This window comes from Neofelis nebulosa, chromosome 2, assembly GCF_028018385.1.
Source record: "Neofelis nebulosa isolate mNeoNeb1 chromosome 2, mNeoNeb1.pri, whole genome shotgun sequence".
Lineage (NCBI taxonomy): Eukaryota > Metazoa > Chordata > Mammalia > Carnivora > Felidae > Neofelis > Neofelis nebulosa.
This window is the reverse complement of record NC_080783.1, coordinates 98,491,644-98,508,784: the sequence shown is the minus strand read 5'-3', so window position 1 is coordinate 98,508,784 and position 17,141 is coordinate 98,491,644. Positions and strand designations below refer to the sequence as shown.

The window sequence follows — 17,141 nt, the reverse complement described above, 5'->3', positions numbered from 1 at the left end:
AAAGAGGGAAGAGCTTACCCTAAACCCTTTCATGAGGACAGCATAATTCTAATACCAAAACCAGATAAAGACATTTCAAATGAAGAAAATGGCAGGCCAACATCCATCATGAATACAGATGAAAAAAATCCTTAACAAAACAAATAGAACAACATGCAAAAAGGGTATATATCATAACTAAGTGAGGCTTAGCCCAAGAATCCAAGCTTGGTTTAACAGTTGAAAATCAAGCCTCTGCTTTTTCAGAACACCTCAATTAATTTCACTACTCAACATGCTATGGGGTCTGATGCCTGCTTACTTCCCCAGACTCATCCAAATACTCACTTCACTTGCATAATCCTCAAACCCTACAAAACACATTTTTTTTTATCTAAAATAGAATTACTCTTATAAAGCTTTAATAAACATAGTTAGGAACAGAACACACAAATCCGAGCACTTACAGAACATAAATGCTTATCCTTCTTTCCTTCTTTGTTTTATTTCACCCAAATCCTTTGTTTCCTTATAGACCCTTTCCAAATCTTCCATTTTTATCATTCCTTTTGGACACATTTGATTTTCATAGTATGATTCCTAAGCAAAATTAGTAGAGTCCTAATGCCTTTCAATTTGCTATTCTTTAATACATGGTGTACAAGTATGTATGTTCATGTATATGTACTTTTAATACTGTTTAAGTGCATTTTGTTACCTTGAAATATCTTAAAAAAACCTTTCAAACCTAGTCCTTTTTTAATCTGAATTCTAAGCAGGAAAATTACATTTTGTGAATGTCCTTTCTTTTTTTTGATGTCAATTGTAAGTGGAAATCTACATTTAAATGCAGAGTAGAAATAAAATTACACATCAAGAAAAATTCTATTACAAAATGCATATGTTTTTTTATTCTGGAAGTCTACAAAAGAAACAGAAAATTGTGAGGCACCAGGTGCCTCAGTCAGTTAAGCTTCCGACTTCAGCTCAGGTCATGATCTCACAGTTCCGGACTTCGAGCCCCACATCGGGCTCTGTGCTGAGAGCTCAGAGCCTGAAGCCTGCTTCAGATTCTGTGTCTGTCTCAAAAGTAAAAAAGAAAGATGAAAGACAGGAAGGAAGGAAGGAAGGAAGGAAGGAAGGAAGGAAGGAAGGAAGGAAGGAAGGAAGGAAGGAAGGAGAGAGGGAGAGAGAGAGAAAAGAAAGAAAGAAAGAAAGAAAGAAAGAAAGAAAGAAAGAAAGAAAGAAAGAAAGAAAGAAAGAAAGAAAGAAAGAAAGAAACGAACGGAGGGAGGGAGGGAGGGAGGGAGGGAGGGAGGGAGGGAGGAAAATTTGTCATTGTCTCCAGATAGCAGAATGGAGAAAAAGGAGAATTCTGTTTTCTAAATTTACAATGTTATGTCTTAAATGATCTAACCATATACATTTAACACATAACAGTGTCACATTACTTTTTTAATTAAAAGAACTTTTGAAATGATAACATTAGCCCATGAAAAAATTTTAATAAATAGTAACACTAGAAAAGTACTAATGTAAGTTTCCCTACCATGCCTATCCCCTAGCCACCTAGTTGCCATCCCAAGAGTAATTATTTACATATCCTGGAAAAAATTCATGCATAGACATGTACATATATTACTTTAATTTATGTCATTGGGTTATACAGGAAGTCAAATTATGAATCCGCTTTACTTCTTTATACTTTCCTATATTTAAAATGTGTCATTTTCTAAATGGTTTTTAAAAAGAGAACATAATGAAAAAGGCAAAGCTATCTTACCTAATGTTTATGAAACTTGTAAGCACAATACAGTATTTTGAAAAACTAAACCAAAATTTTCCTTTATGGCCCGAGAAAGCAGGCGAGATTTACAGAAACTCTCCCTGAGCTACACAGCAATGAAAAAAAATTTCTGATGCTGATTTTGGCCAGCCAGGAGGAGTATGGAATTGGAAATGGCTTACAGAAGGGACGATAGTAGAGAATTCAAAACCATCTTTGAAGACTTGGTGACTAGAAAAATAGTGAAAATATAATAAAGTTAGAAGAAAGGGATTTCCTGCACTGGGAGAAATGAATGGCAAAAAGCGAATGAGTTTTATGTAAGAAATGGTTGGTCTATCATGGTCCTAACTGCCTCTGGGGCAGGGAAAAATGGATTCAGGAGTAGTCATCAATAATGTGCTCTCTTAAAAAGAAATGAAACAAACATGATAAAATGTTAGCAGGCAATAATTGTGATAAATAAGAGTATCTGTTATGTTATTCATTATACTTTTCTAAAAGAAAAAATTCACTTAAAGAAAGAATATTTTTAAATAATAAAACCAGTTATGCTTGTAATGTAAAACATTAGCATCCCTTATGTTGGATAGTATTTTTAATTCTGGAGACGCCTGGGTGGCTCAGTCAGTTAAGTGCCCAACATCAGCTCAGGTCATGATCTCACAGTTCAAGCCCTGCATCCAGTTCTCTGCGGTCAGCACAGAGCTGGCTTCAGTCCCTCTGTCCCTCCCTCTCTCTGCCCCTCCCCTACTTGAGCACATGTGCGCGCGAGCTCTCTCTCAAAAAAAAAAAAAAAGTTATTCTCATTCTGCAAATTCAAATTTTACTTATTAAAGGCATATAGTTGACAATGAGTACTTTTACTTTACACATGATTCCTATTTCTTTTTGCTTTGAAAATCATCTCACAGCAAAAAGTTACTTGAAGATTCCAATACTTTACTGATACTAAACCACTAATGGGAACAGAAACTTAAGAAAATAAATAAATAAAGTTCAAAAATGAACTGGAATAAAAAGCTACAACAAAAAAATCATTCCAGAAAAGAACAAATATGTATTGACGTTATTACCCTAAATACAGTATATGTACCTACAGCCTAGTAGGTAGGAAGTTGATAGAATTTTAACTTTCCATGTTTGAACAATCTTAAACTACATAACAAAATGAATATAAGACTCCCACACTTTAGGATGTACAGAACCTTCATGATCTAGTGCAACCCACAATTTCCAAAATTTCTTTGTACTGACAACTACTAATTTAAAGCTGAAAGAATTCTACCTCAATATGAGCAGCTTACATCTTTACCATATCATAAAAACAAAGTATATATTAAGCATAATTATCAAATTGTAAGTGAAAATGGAGGTCTACAAATGAATTCCAATGCTTAACTTCTATAATTTCTCAATTCTCAGCTTAGCTATAGTTTTCTTTGTGCTTCTAGTGTTAGGAACTTTTACAACAAGAATGTAGTCGTGGGGAGCCTGGGTGGCTCAGTTAGTTAAACGTCTAACTCTTGCTTTCAGCTCAGGTCATGATCTCATGGTTCATGAGTTCTAGTCCTACACTGGGCTCTGTGCTGACAGGGACTGTCTCTCTCTCTTTTCTCCCTCTTCCTTCTCTCCCCACCCCTCAGGTATGTGCTCTTGTTCTCTCTCAAAATGAATAGCATAGCACAGCACAGCATGCAGTGGCTAATTTACTGGGTTTGTAAATCGTATCTCAATAGAGCTGTTTAAAATAGAATAAAATACTAGAGTCAGTCTAATACTGCATTAAGTTTAACTTTTACCAATCTTCTGCTTAATGAACTACACAATCTATTGCCAAGCAAACCAATTCCAACCCATTGTTTCCCATTTAAAATCCTTCTGAAATATGGCAGGATATATAAATGAATAAAATTAGCTACTTTCTGTCACACAGCTCCAAATAGGGTGAATTCCAGGTAGGGCAATCTCCTAATTGATCCCTCCCTCAAATATTTTGAAACTCCTGACTTCCCTTCATCAATAAAATATTACTGAGCACTATTAAATACTACGCACAAGGCAGTAACTTAGAGAGTGAACAAAAAAGACATCCTACCATCATAAAGCTTCCAATTTAGCTTACATTAACAAGGTTTTCTTTCCTTTCCATCTACCATATCCTACTTATGCTTTTCCAAGAATATGAGCAAGTTCAGCTCCTTCATAAACCATCCTCCAAATACGACAGCCCTTAGTAATGTCCCCAATTAAATACTAATATGCCATCTTTAATTATTTCACATACATTAGTTTCATCTCTGAAACTAAATTGTAAGTTTTTTAAAGAATAAAATCATGCTATAGCTTTCTGGATATACCACAGCATTCAACACAGACCTGAGAAGTCCAACGTGAAATAAGTAGTTGATTACTTTTTATAATAATTTTAACTATAGCCAAAGTTGTTACTGTATGTCAATTATTTTGCTATGTTCTTTATATTATCCCTAACAGTTATCAAAAGCATGCAAAATGGATCTGTTTAAATATTGGGAAACTGCAGCTCACCAAAAAAATCACTTCAAAGAAATACAAAAGCTAGATACGAAATCAAGTATCTATCAGCCTCCAAAGTCAATGTCTTTTGTACTGTCTCCTTTTAAACATGAGTGGTTACTTCCAAAGTAAAACCAGAGAAAGAAATAACAGTATAGTATAGTATGCTAGCTATGAGATCTTTGGCAAGCAATTTACACTCTGTCAGTTTCATCTGTAAAAGAGAATAACTACCTACCTCATAGGATTAGGTATCAAATGAATTAATATTTGTAAAGCAATTAGAACAGTGCCTGGCACACAGTATGCACTATATAACTGTTGGCTGTTATTTTTATTGTGATAAATCACCATAATGAAGTCATCAAATGTGCCTACTTTCATAAACTTTCATACATTATGGCTTCATACTATCTACAACATAAATATCAAAGTAGTGCAGAATTCAAGGACATTCAAACCTCCATAATCCAGCTCAACATGGATCTTTTTAATTCAACTCAAGAAGCACTTACTGAGCACCTATCATACATCAGACACTTTCAGTACTTTCTTGTACCATCTCTCTGTACCATATTAAACATCACTACTGCCTCGTACCATATCAAACCTAACATACCCAAATTCAACCTATACTTTTCTCACCTCACTTTGTTTTCTTCCACTGTTGTCTCACCTGGTACACTAGTCTTATTTCTGCCTATTAACGCTTTATTCATCCTTAAAGGCCTACTTTAGTTATCATTTCTACCAGGAAGCCTTTTTTTCATCGTCCCTGGAAAAAGTACATTTTCCTTCATCTATGATTCCAAAAAGTTTCATTCATACCTGCCAGAATATTTATCATATTGTTATAATTACATACACGTAAGCTTCCTAAAGGCAGGCACCATTTCGTAATCATCTTTATATTGCTCACAACAAAAGTATTGCAAAAGTACACATTTGCAGACACTTACTAGAGCTACTGAAAAACAACTTTCCCAACCATAAACAAAACAGACGCAAAAGCTACTTCCTATTTCCTACTTTTGTTTATAAAGATAATAATCCCACTATCTTCTGAAAAAGAAATAAAAAGAGTACAGCTCAAATTCTCTCAATTATAATTCTGGTTTACTATTTAAAAAATTAGGGGCGCCTGGGTGGCTCAGTCAGTTAAGCAGCCGACTTTGGCTCAGGTCCGTGAGTTCGAGCCCCGCGTCGGGCTCTGTGCTGACAGCTCAGAGTCTGGAGCCTGTTTCAGATTCTGTGTCTCCCTCTCTCTGACCCTCCCCCGTTCATGCTCTGTCTCTCTCTGTCTCAAAAATAAATAAACGTTAAAAAAAAATTTTTTTTTTTTAATTATAAAGCTTAAAGAAATAACCTGTCATATTACTGCATTTATCAAGCAGGTCCTACTTTCCAAAATATTCCATACTCCCAGAATAACTAGACTGTTATACCTCTGTTCTAATGAAAAATCCCATATTATTCACACCATCATTAATTATTGCTTTCAAAACAAAAAAAAACAAAACAAAAGCAAAAAACAAAAAAACCTGCTCCTTCATACATTTAAATTGAACACTGCGTGAAGCTCACAAGAGTTTTTGCACTTTTGGAAAAAAAATGTGTTAATTCAAACTGCTGGGTAGTAAAGGATCAAGCAGTTATCAAAATGAAATAGGAATTTAAGGCAACATAAAGAAAACCGGGCAACATTACTTCCCCATCCTCATCTTTCTCTGGACAGCAGTCACTTCTGCCAGCATCAAATCCCCACTCCTATTCTGACAAACCCACCAAGGATTAAATCTTTTTGCAAGATGAAAAGCTGGCATCCCTTTACAGGACGAGGGACCCATTCCACTCCTGTCAGCTACTACACATCACATGATCTATGCCTAATCAATCTGAGCTTAGGTAAGAACACTGAACATCCCAGAGATGTTTTAGAATTCATATTGCCAGTATCTATCTAGTTGCAGCATCTTGCAGACTTCATGCAGCATGACTTTGACAGCAGACTCTCACTACCTGGCCTCTCCCTTCCTCTGCTTTTCTGAGCCCAGTTCTCCAGCCTTCCCATCAATTTTGTGCTGTATACCATACCCTTTCCATAACTCATTCCTTTTTCGCCTTATATAAGCTAGTTATTCTGTTGTTTGCATCCAAGATCTCCACAAGTTACATTTCTCTCATTTCTACTTCTCATGGAGTCTTATCAATTTGAATCCTATTTCACTGGGTTTTTTTAAACCAAAGTTTTGTTTTGCTTTTTATAAAAAATGTTTATTTTGATAGAGTGAGCATGTGCACGCACGTGAGAGAGAGAGAGAGCAGGGGAAGGGCAGAGAGAGAAGGAGAGAGAGAATCCCAAGCAGGTTCTGTGCTGCCAGCATGGAGCCCGATGCAGGGCTCAATCCCATGAACCCTGAGAGTCTGAGCCAAAATCAAGAGTCCGATGTCTAACCAATTGAACCACCCAGGCACCCCTTGTTGTGCTTTCTAAATAATTTTCCTGACAGGAAGGCAACTTGAAACAAGGCAGGCCCCTATGAAATGCATTTTAGAAGCAATAAAATTCTCAACTAGTGTATTATACAAAAAACAAATTAACCAAGGGGGAAAAAAGCTCAAAAAGGTCTCTTTCCTTCACTGTTACCTCTACCTTTTTTGATTAGTATGAAACAAAATTTTTAAATAAATATTTTCAAACAGGAAACACAAGTTTCTCCCAAAACTGTGTACTTTCCAGATAAAATGCTCCAAAATTCATCCTATACCTGAGATAACAATCTCTTTAAATTCTATTTTAGACAGGGCACCTGGGTGGCTCAGTTAGGTGTCTGACTTCCGATCAGGTCGTGATCTCAAGGGTTCGTATGTTGGGAGCCCTGCTTTGGGCTCTCTGCTGTCAGCACAGAGCCCACTTCAAAGCCTCTGTCACCCTCTCTCTATCCCTCCCCTGCACACGCACACACACTCTCTCTCTCTGAAAAATAAACATTTTAAAATAAATAAATTAAAAAAAATAAATAAATAAAATAAAATAAAATAAATAAATTACATTTTAGGGAAAAAAACTGCTTTCTGGTAACCCATGTTTCTCTTAATCTATATATTCACTATATTCCAATTCAAATAGCAAACATTAAGTCCTGTGAGTCTAATAAAAAAAAAATTCTTATTTACAACTCCATACTCTTAAGTTCTTATTCTTAAGTTCAACTATTTCATTTTTGTGTTTTATGCAGTCATTAATGAGAGATGACTTTTGTAATGCACTAATTATTCATTTTCAAACTGCGGCTTCAGAAATATACCCTCATTCTGAAGTTATATGTAATTAAACATCATTTGCTTAATTGAGTTGTCCTGAATGAACAAGCAATTGTCAGTTTTACCATGTTTGATATAATTCCTGTCCTTGCAATATTCAAAGTTAATAAATAATTCAATGTCAATTAACTTGCTTATGTTTCAGGTTAATCAAATCAATGAATTGGTCACTAAGACTACCCTATATATCTCATATTTGTACTAAAAATTGGCAGTTCTAAAAAAATATTTTTTTAACGTATATTTAAATTTGAATACTCTTCAAAAACACGGCTAACACTTTAACCGCTCTTACGGAATATATCCCAACTGAGGGCAATGAGCTCTGGTGTCAGATTGCCTGAGGGCTCAGAGTCTAGATCTATGTAACTGTAGCCACTTTTTTATTAGAGCAGGTTACTTCAGTTCTCTATACCTCAGTTTCCTCATCTTAAAATAGTAATTATATCATAGTACCTATACCTCATAGGATTTCTGAAAAGGTTATAAATAATTATCTCAAAAACATAACTCTTAAAGGGCTCTGAAAGGCTGACTTGTACACATCCCACATTATGTCTTTAAATAACTGAAATCCAAAAATAAAAATATTTTTAAGATTTAAATGACTTAAACAATAAAAAAGCATATTTCCTTAAAAAAAGCATCACTTCAAAATAGTAATTTCTGAACTTGGTTTCAAATGTTATGATGGGAAACAAAATTAGTTTTTCATTTGTGCCATCCAGTATGTATTTGTATCAGCACAAAAACCCTAAAGATTTCATGCACTGCACCATGCCTCAACCAAAACCACTCTAACATATTTTGTATCACTTCAACTAGTAATAAGAAACTTTAACTAATATAACTCATAAATGTGAACTCCTAAGAAAACTTTAAAGAACTCAACAATGCTATCAATTGATAGTTAGAACACTCCTGAAAGGTATTTTTCAACTCTGGATCTCTGTTTCATTTTTAAATAAGAGTGGATTAAATTATTCTTAAACTCTTTTTCAGCTCCATAATTCTATGTAAGTCATGAGGCACTTCCCTTAATTCACGTAAGTTTCACAAATACACATTAAATGCTATTTTTGTGGTCTCAAAGTAACTGAACTTAAAAATGCTTATAGCAGAAGAAAAATGCACCATATTTAATTTACTAAGTTCTAAGACTTTAAGCAAACAACTGAAGTTTATCATAGACCAATACTAAAAATTTAGTATATATTTTTATACAGTTCCAAAATCAACCTTAAACTGTAAGACATTTTGCACCCTAATTCCCCATTTTAAGACTTCCAATCCCTTTCTTGTAACCCTTCATGCACACTAAATACTGTAACTGAAAATGTCTTCAACACCCTTCCCATGAGAATTGCATTTTCACAATGGGCAAGAAAACTTAAGAGAATATTTAAAGATTAATGTTCAACATCAGAACAGACAAAGAAAAAACACTCTTGTGAGGTATGTGTTAGGCGTAGAGAGAAGTTAGAAAGAAAAATATATCAGACCACACAAATTGAAGGCTGTTCCTTTCCTGGTTATAAGGAGTATGTAAGAATGACTTGAGTTTAAAAGTCAACAGTTTCGGGGCACCTGCGTGACTCAGTGCGTTAAGCGTTAAGCGTCTGACTTGGGCTCAGGTCCTAATCTCCAGGTGGTTACTGAGTTCAAGCCCCACCCTGGGCTGTGGGCTGAAAGCTGGAAGCCTGGAGCCTGCTTTGTATTCTGTGTCTCCCTCTCTCTCAGAGATAAATAAACATTTAAAAAAATTAAATAAAAAAGTCAACAGTTTGGAAAGCTTTTTTAAAAAATCCTGGAAGAAAATTAGTAAAATTACACAAAATGGTTCTTTAGAAAAATTAAGGTATTTGTCTTTTTGTTCCGGTACAATCAATTATGGAGGTATCTCATTTATATATTGTATGGCATAAAGGTTCACATAAAGATATAAAACCACTAGTAAACAAAGTAATATTTGTCACTATCCTATTTTGAAGAATCAAATTTAAAACATTAATCCAATAACATCACCTTATCTTGCACTGTCACTTAATAATATATGAATTTAGGGGCGCCTGGGTGGCGCAGTTGGTTAAGCGTCCGACTTCAGCCAGGTCACGATCTCATGGTCCGTGAGTTCGAGCCCCGCGTCAGGCTCTGGGCTGATGGCTCGGAGCCTGGAGCCTGTTTCCGATTCTGTGTCTCCCTCTCTCTCTGCCCCTCCCCCGTTCATGCTCTGTCTCTCTCTGTCCCAAAAATAAATTTAAAAAAAAAAAAAAAAAAAACGTTGAAAAAAAAAATATATGAATTTATAAGAAACTATAAACCATGTTAATGGAGCGTTATTATTACTTAACTGTCTTGCTCTTACCTCTCTAAGCTACTGGCTATTACAGATCAGTAATGTCATTAAAGAGCCTACAAGTTCCAATAGAATTACAGAGGAGCATTCAAATGCTTTTCTTATAGGGGAATTTTGTTTCAGAAAGCATTACTTGAAGCTACCTTTTAACCATTCCACACTTCTGCCCCTATTCCAATCATTTACCTGTTTTCACTCTTTAGAGAGAGAAGGAGCACACTGGACAAGGAAGACCACTGTGGAGGGAAATTGAGCTGTATGGTGAGCTAAAATCTCCTAAGGATTCCTCCTCTTCAAAAGTGAGAGGAAACAGATGACTGGTTGTCAGCATGGCTGACTTCACTTTAAGCCACAATTGCTCACTCATTCTTACTGTGAAGCTCAAGAAGCCAGATTACATATCCAAGATTTCTAAAAGAAGGAACATTAATATTCAATCTTTGTTTCTCTTTATCATTTCATTAGCTTCAATTTATAAATTGTAATGATGATTGCCACATCTCCACCTTCATTGCTAAAGTCCCTATATTTTTAACTTCTCAAATATTTCCAATTATGATCATCATCCAAATTCAATAACAAATTCAAATAATGAACTTACTCAGCTGCTAAAAACCAACTCCCTTACTGTCCCACTCAAACTCAAAATCTTTAAATCGTCATTGATGACTATTCACAATCCACCACAAGCAAATGCCAAGCCCTAGCTATACCTCCATCTCTCAAATCAGCAAAAACATTCTGACTGTGCAAAGAAGTGTGTTAAGCCAAGCACTGCAGGAGAAAAAAATAAATAAGCATAAGACACTGTGTTCCTTTCCTTAAAAACTTCAATAAAAACAGTAGCTGATAATTGTAATAATTACAACGTATCAAGTTATTACTATACATCAAGCACTGCGCCTAGTCATTTTCATGCATTATCTCAAAAAGCAACACAAAAAAACCCACCCATATGGTAGATACTATGATCTCCAAATTACACATGGGGAAAATATGATGTGAAGAGTTTGAAGTACACAAAGTCATACAGCTAGAAAAACTCTGAACTCAAAAGCAGCTATGACTACAAAGTCCTTGCTAACCATAAACAATACAAAGAATAATTGCTTCAAAGTACAAACAAAAAAGAAGCGGCCCTGTTCCTACTGCCAATACCCTATTTCAGAACTTGTGCAAAGCTGGTGCTGGGAGGGTTGCTTAAAAATCATCCAGACAGACCAATTAAATGAATATTCCTGGGCCCAACCCTTGAGATTCTGAGTCACTGGGTATGGGGTGTCTCCCAAGTAGTTTTTTTTTTTAAACCATACCCCTAATTCTTGTTCAGCCTTTCATTAGCTCATTCATTGAACAAAGATGTGAGTTCATATTCTATGTGTCAAGTCCCATAACTTCATCCCAAATACCTCCTCTACATCTGATCCAACCACATTCCATTCTGCAAATATTCTAAAAGCCCTATTTACAACATTTAACTCTTCTCCTAAAGGATTTTGATTCCCTACCAAATAAATATTTTGAATCAAAGCTTTCCTGACATAAAATGAACACGAGGTAAAGTAAGCACTCCATAAATGTTAGTTCTTTTTCACCTTATGAAAATAGATTTGCATTATGTTATTACACGGTCCTCATTTGTAAGAGAAAGGAGAGGCATAACATAGGCTAACAGGGCTAAACACAAGAAGCAGCTACTCTCTCCTTTCTGCTGCATATGCTTTTCCTTCCCCTGTGTATATTCAAACCCTTCAAAGGAGAGTGTGCATCCTACCTTCACTAATACTGCTTGGATTCTTCTTGACCACAATAATCTCTTTCCTTACAACCTAATGAACAGCTATTATTGTCAGAAAAGTAAAGACTGTAACATTTGATTAAGTGGTCTTTTACCATCCTAATTTTTTAAAATAATTTTCAGCTCTTATCTCATTAAGATTCTTGAGAGCAGATTGTATTATACATTTTCATTATAATTCCAAGAGTGTCCAACCTTCTGTCAAGTATATAGTTAGCTTTGATTTGGCAATACCACTTTTTCTACCTGTAAGAGTGATCCTTAAGTTACTAACGTAACTTTCTGCCTTTATAACATCAAAAATGAATTGTCAAAAATATACAAAAACGATTGAAAACTACCAAAGATTCATCCTCAATGTAAGAAGCATATCATATGGTATAGGGACTCTCCCACACTTATTTGCTATAATAACTGGCTTAAATAGTTTAATTTCACTAAACCCTAAATTTTTCTGTCTATAAAATAGAGATAATTCTCAGAGTGACGTGAAAAGTAAATGAGGTAAAGCATTTAGCACTAGGTCTGATATGTAATTCTTCATAAATATTAGCTGTTAGTATTTTTTGATAAAATCTAGACAGTAAATTTTTTTTCCAGAAGTTAACTTTAAGCAAAGTGACAAGAAAATAAGCTAGGAATTCATGTATCTAATATATATATATATATATATATATATATATATATATAAAATCAGAAAAATCTGCACAAGAATGGTTTCTCTAATTCATTAAATCAAATGTGTAAGTCTAGGATTTATAATCATATTTTAAAGAAGAATAGAATTAACCTTACTAACAAAAATAAAGCAATGTGCATAGTTCTGATAAGGGGCTCAGGAGTCCCCACAGTGTAACAGAAAGAACACAGGGCTTCAGTACAGAAAGGCTTAAGTCAAAATAGCAACTCTTACCACCTGCTCACTACATGCCATTAAAAAAGTAATTTAAATTTGTCTAATACTGTTTTCTCCCTTGTAAAATGAGGTTAAAAACAGCTGTCACAAAACTAAATAAAGTAAATAAAAATCCTGGCCAGAAGATCCTCCACTAGTGGAGTTTTCCATTCTGTGTTTAAAAATAAATTTCTGAACAGTGTTTTACAATTAGGCTGGAAGGTTCATCACATACAATGAATATACAACCCAAAGCCCATACTTCACCACACAAAATTTGCATGCAGGAAAAGAGATTGGTGGGAAGGGAGAGGAGAAAGATTGTAGGAAGTCTAAGTAAGAATCCAACTTCTCAACAGGTGCCTGTTATACTTCAAAGAGCACGCAAAACATGACCCATGAAGGAATAAGAATTTCAATGTTTTTTGGTAACAAGATACTGTGAATGCTTCTGCCCTTGGAGATGGCTGGAGAAAAAATTATTAAATACTATGTACAGAATTCACATATGAAACTTGAACTTCCCACTTACGTTTTTCCCCACCCACTCAGCTCTTCCCCATTGGCTCTCAAAGAAAATCACCCTATCTGTACTAATTGCAAGAATGTAGCCACAGTATGAATTATATAAGCTGCTTATCCACGGACTCCAACAATATATTTATGCTTATATTAAAATTTCTAGGAAGCTTAAGTCAATTATGGAAATTCCTGAATTCATTCTAAATCTGAATATATCTAGATACCAATATATAACTCTACAACAAAGCTATATTAATCCCTGCTGTCATAATGAAGATAATTTACCAACACAGTATTTATCAGGGAAAAATGAAAGAACGGGGGAAAAGAAAATTTCACAATGCAAAGTTCTATAATCAAGCTGTAGCATAGAAAATTATATAAGGAGTTCCTTCACTTGGCTTGAGTGTTGAAGAAAATAATAAATGAAATGAATGAAAACATGCAAAATATAATTTAGGATCCTCTTAACTTTGCAAGTGTTACATTGTTATAAAAGTGCTTTTTAAAAAAATGTTTCCCTTGGGGCACCTAGGTTGCTCAGCCAGTTGAGAGTTTGGCTTCAGCTCAGGTCATGAACTCACAGGTCCTGAGTTTGAGTCCCGCATATGCTCTCTGCTGTCTGTGCTGAGCCTGCGTCAGATCCTCTGTCCCCCTTTCTCTGTGCACCTCCCCTGTTCAGGCTCTATCAAAAGTAAGCATTAAAAAAAAATGTTTCCCTCATCACACATAGCAGGTTTGAGTTTTGTTAATTGTAATATTAAACAACCAGCTCTATTGATGAGAATCTCTACCCAAATTTTATTCTACAGTACTATCCCAGTGCAGACAAAAAAAAGCATAGATATTAATATGAAAGTATTATTTCTAAATTCTTTTCAAAAGGAGTTATTTTCTTTTATGATCTGAGCTAAGTGATTCTTTATCTTATGTTGACATAAAGGATCTTTGCTAGAGGATCTCTAATTTTAAGTCTGGGGTATTAAGGTTCATGTTTCCTAACTCATAGCTTTTCTTATCTGAGAACATCAAGTTTCATAGATGGTCACTTTTTCAGTCATCTTTTTCCTAACTTACATAATGAAATGGAATGAGCAACCAGATTCAGGTTATAACTTTTCACTTACGTTAAGTAGGTAATTGTAATTATAGACCAAACAGATGAATGTATTCTCTAAAGCACAAAGGAATACACAAATTATAGGTGCACAATCTGCATCTGGGGACCACGGTATTCTGAAACATAAAACTCCCTATTAAGGCCTTACTAAGATATGCTTATCGCAGGCCCCATCTCAATGAGCTATCTTCTCTGTGCTAATAAACCTGAAGGTGTGACTCTTCTGGAGTTGCATTAATAGGCAACACAGAAGACCAAAAAACCTTTTGAAGACCAAAATAAATGAAGTTCTGACAGATGGTAAGAAAGGTGAGAGGGAATGGGGAATCTTAGTTCCATTCAAATCATGAGTGTCCAGTTAACTACCTCACCTTGTGAGGTAAAACTAACGTAATAAAGTATAATGTAATAATAACTGAAATTTTAAAATAAAAATAATCCCTATGATAGATCGAACCCCTCCTGCACCACCTTCTGGTCACTCAGTATGTGTTTTAAATTCAGGGTTGCCCTATCAGAAGGAGGTCATTTAAGGACAGTCAACCTCAATGAAATACCTAATACACTAACTCAAAAATAACCAGAACTGTATTTCAAAAGGGGAAAAACAGAGTGAGAAAAAGTAACATCCTACTTAAGATGTTAACCATGTTAGTTATTAGGGTTACAATTATCTACACTAATTTTGTTAACAGCCCCATAATTTCTAAAGCATAAAATATTAATTATGTAGCAGTATTTTTCACTTTAACAAAACACACTTGAAAATTCCTTCTCACTCAGGCCAAATCTAATTTTAGAACTGACCCTAAGCACGAAACTAGTGGCCAATTAGACTGAGAAAAAAAAAATAATAATAAAATACTGAGTTGAAAAAATTAGACTGGATAAAAAATAACTTTAATAAGCTGTCCGTCAGAAAAATGCATTTAGAAGTTCCAAGGCTAAAGAGGGTGGTGTTTCCCAAAGGAAAATATTAATGAATCGGTTGCTTCCACATGCACGGCTGGGATTTTAGAACTGTCAGACTAACAAAGTTATGAGCATGAAGATTAGAGCTGTTTTACGGAGAGCAAATGGAGTGAGGAACATACACAATCCTTCAAGCAACAAAAGTTTACTGATTAATTAAAGGAGGGAGGCTGACACCCTACCTCTCATAGCCCGCCTCCTCCCACTGGATTATTTGGGGAATTAGAAATGTAACAATGTATCAGAAAGAGGACACACACACACACACACACACACACACACACACACTCCCTGCACTGTAACTTAAAGCAGTCATTCCACATTAAAATATAGACAATATTTTCTATGAAAATACAAGTGCACCAAAAACTCTTAAGATGCCTATTTATTTACTTTAACGCCATTCTACATATTAAACTACCTTACAGATCTGGTGACTCTTTGAAAAGCAAGCACATCCCTTTATAACTCAATACCACCTTCCTTCCCGACTTGAGATACCTTCACAGAATGAATGCACAAAACTTCCATTATTTTCCTGGGTGCTTCCCCTCCTCCTCCCTCGTGAAACACGAATATATATCTTTTTGAGTTCACATAAATTGATAACTAGCACCAGTAACTCAGTCGATTTGAAATATGCTTAATCTTGAAAGTTCTAATAAGATGTGTTCAGGTTGGAAACGAAAAACTACCTTATAAGGATATAAAAGACAGAAAGCAGGAAGCGGCTTTGACAAAACTAAGGAAGTTGCAGCGCGCTTGCTCACTGGGGGACTTTTTTGAGGCAAGAGAAATAACACATGACATCTTTCTCTCTCAAATTAAAATGTGACTTGGTTCACCGGTAAAAGCGCAGTGGGAGATGGAAAAGACCGCGAGTCGGAAAGGAAGAGGAGGTGGGTGGTCAAATGAAAGCCCCGACCTAGGTTCCCATTTTCAGAGTCCGATTCTTCCCTTTCCCCACCCACACCCTGGGCAGTGTTGTCACAGCAATCTTGCAAGACCTACAAGGAGTGCTTCTCTCTTCTAGCTCCTCTGCCAAGCTGTCCCCGCGCTCGATCCACTCGGTCCCAAACCCACAGGCAGGAAGAGACGCGGAGGAAAAGGAGAGCCGGGTGCGCCGGGTGGCGACCACCCCGACCACACCGCGGGCCCCGGAGGGACGACCGACCCCAAGTCTCCTTGGGCAACGCTGCCCACCGCGATGGGGGAAGGGCCGGGAGGGGTCCCGCGGAGCAACCCGCTCCCAGGGGGTTTCTCGGCCCCGCACGCCCGCCCGGGTCCCAGAGGGTGAAGCGAGGCGACAAGGGAGGCCCTGGCTCCGGGCCCCACCCCTCGCAACACGGCGGGGCTAGGGCTGACACGGCCGGCGGCAGCACCTTGCCGCAACACACATCTCCCGACCCCCACGGTCCCCCGCCATTTACCCCCCTCCGCCTCAGTTTCCCCAACCCCCGCCCGTCAGCCCCCTTACCCCGTGCCACAGTCCACCACACAGGCCGGCAGCCGTCCCGCCATCTTCCTCCTCGCCTGCTGCTGCCGCTGCCGCCGTCTGCTCCGTGCTGATTGGGGCCAGGGATTGGCGGCGGGAGATCGGAGCTATCTGACCATCCACAGCCGGGCCGCCCTCTCCGTCCGGGGGGGAGCCGGGAAGCCGAAGCAGTAGCGAGAAAGCAGCAGGCTCGGTCAGCGGCTCCCACTTCCGCAACCCAGGCGGGCAGGCAGTCCCCGCCCTGCCCCGCCGCGGCCTCCTCCCCCTCTCTCTCTCCCCTCCTCCTCCCTCCTGCCCCCACCCTACAACTTCTTCCCCCCACGCCGCCTTGCCCCGGGAAGCCAAGATGGCCGCCG

General features: G+C 37.0%; 1 protein-coding gene across 1 annotated transcript in view; it reads right to left on the bottom strand.

Moving 5' to 3' along the window:
• Positions 1–16,903, bottom strand: part of ACTR3 (actin related protein 3) — a 65,664-nt gene extending 48,761 nt beyond the window's left edge. The window contains exon 1 of the mRNA XM_058715476.1: positions 16,768–16,903. Coding sequence (XP_058571459.1) covers positions 16,768–16,811 — 44 coding nt within the window. The 5' untranslated portion in view covers positions 16,812–16,903. The remainder of the gene's footprint in view (positions 1–16,767) is intronic.
• Positions 16,904–17,141: the final 238 nt, after the last annotated feature.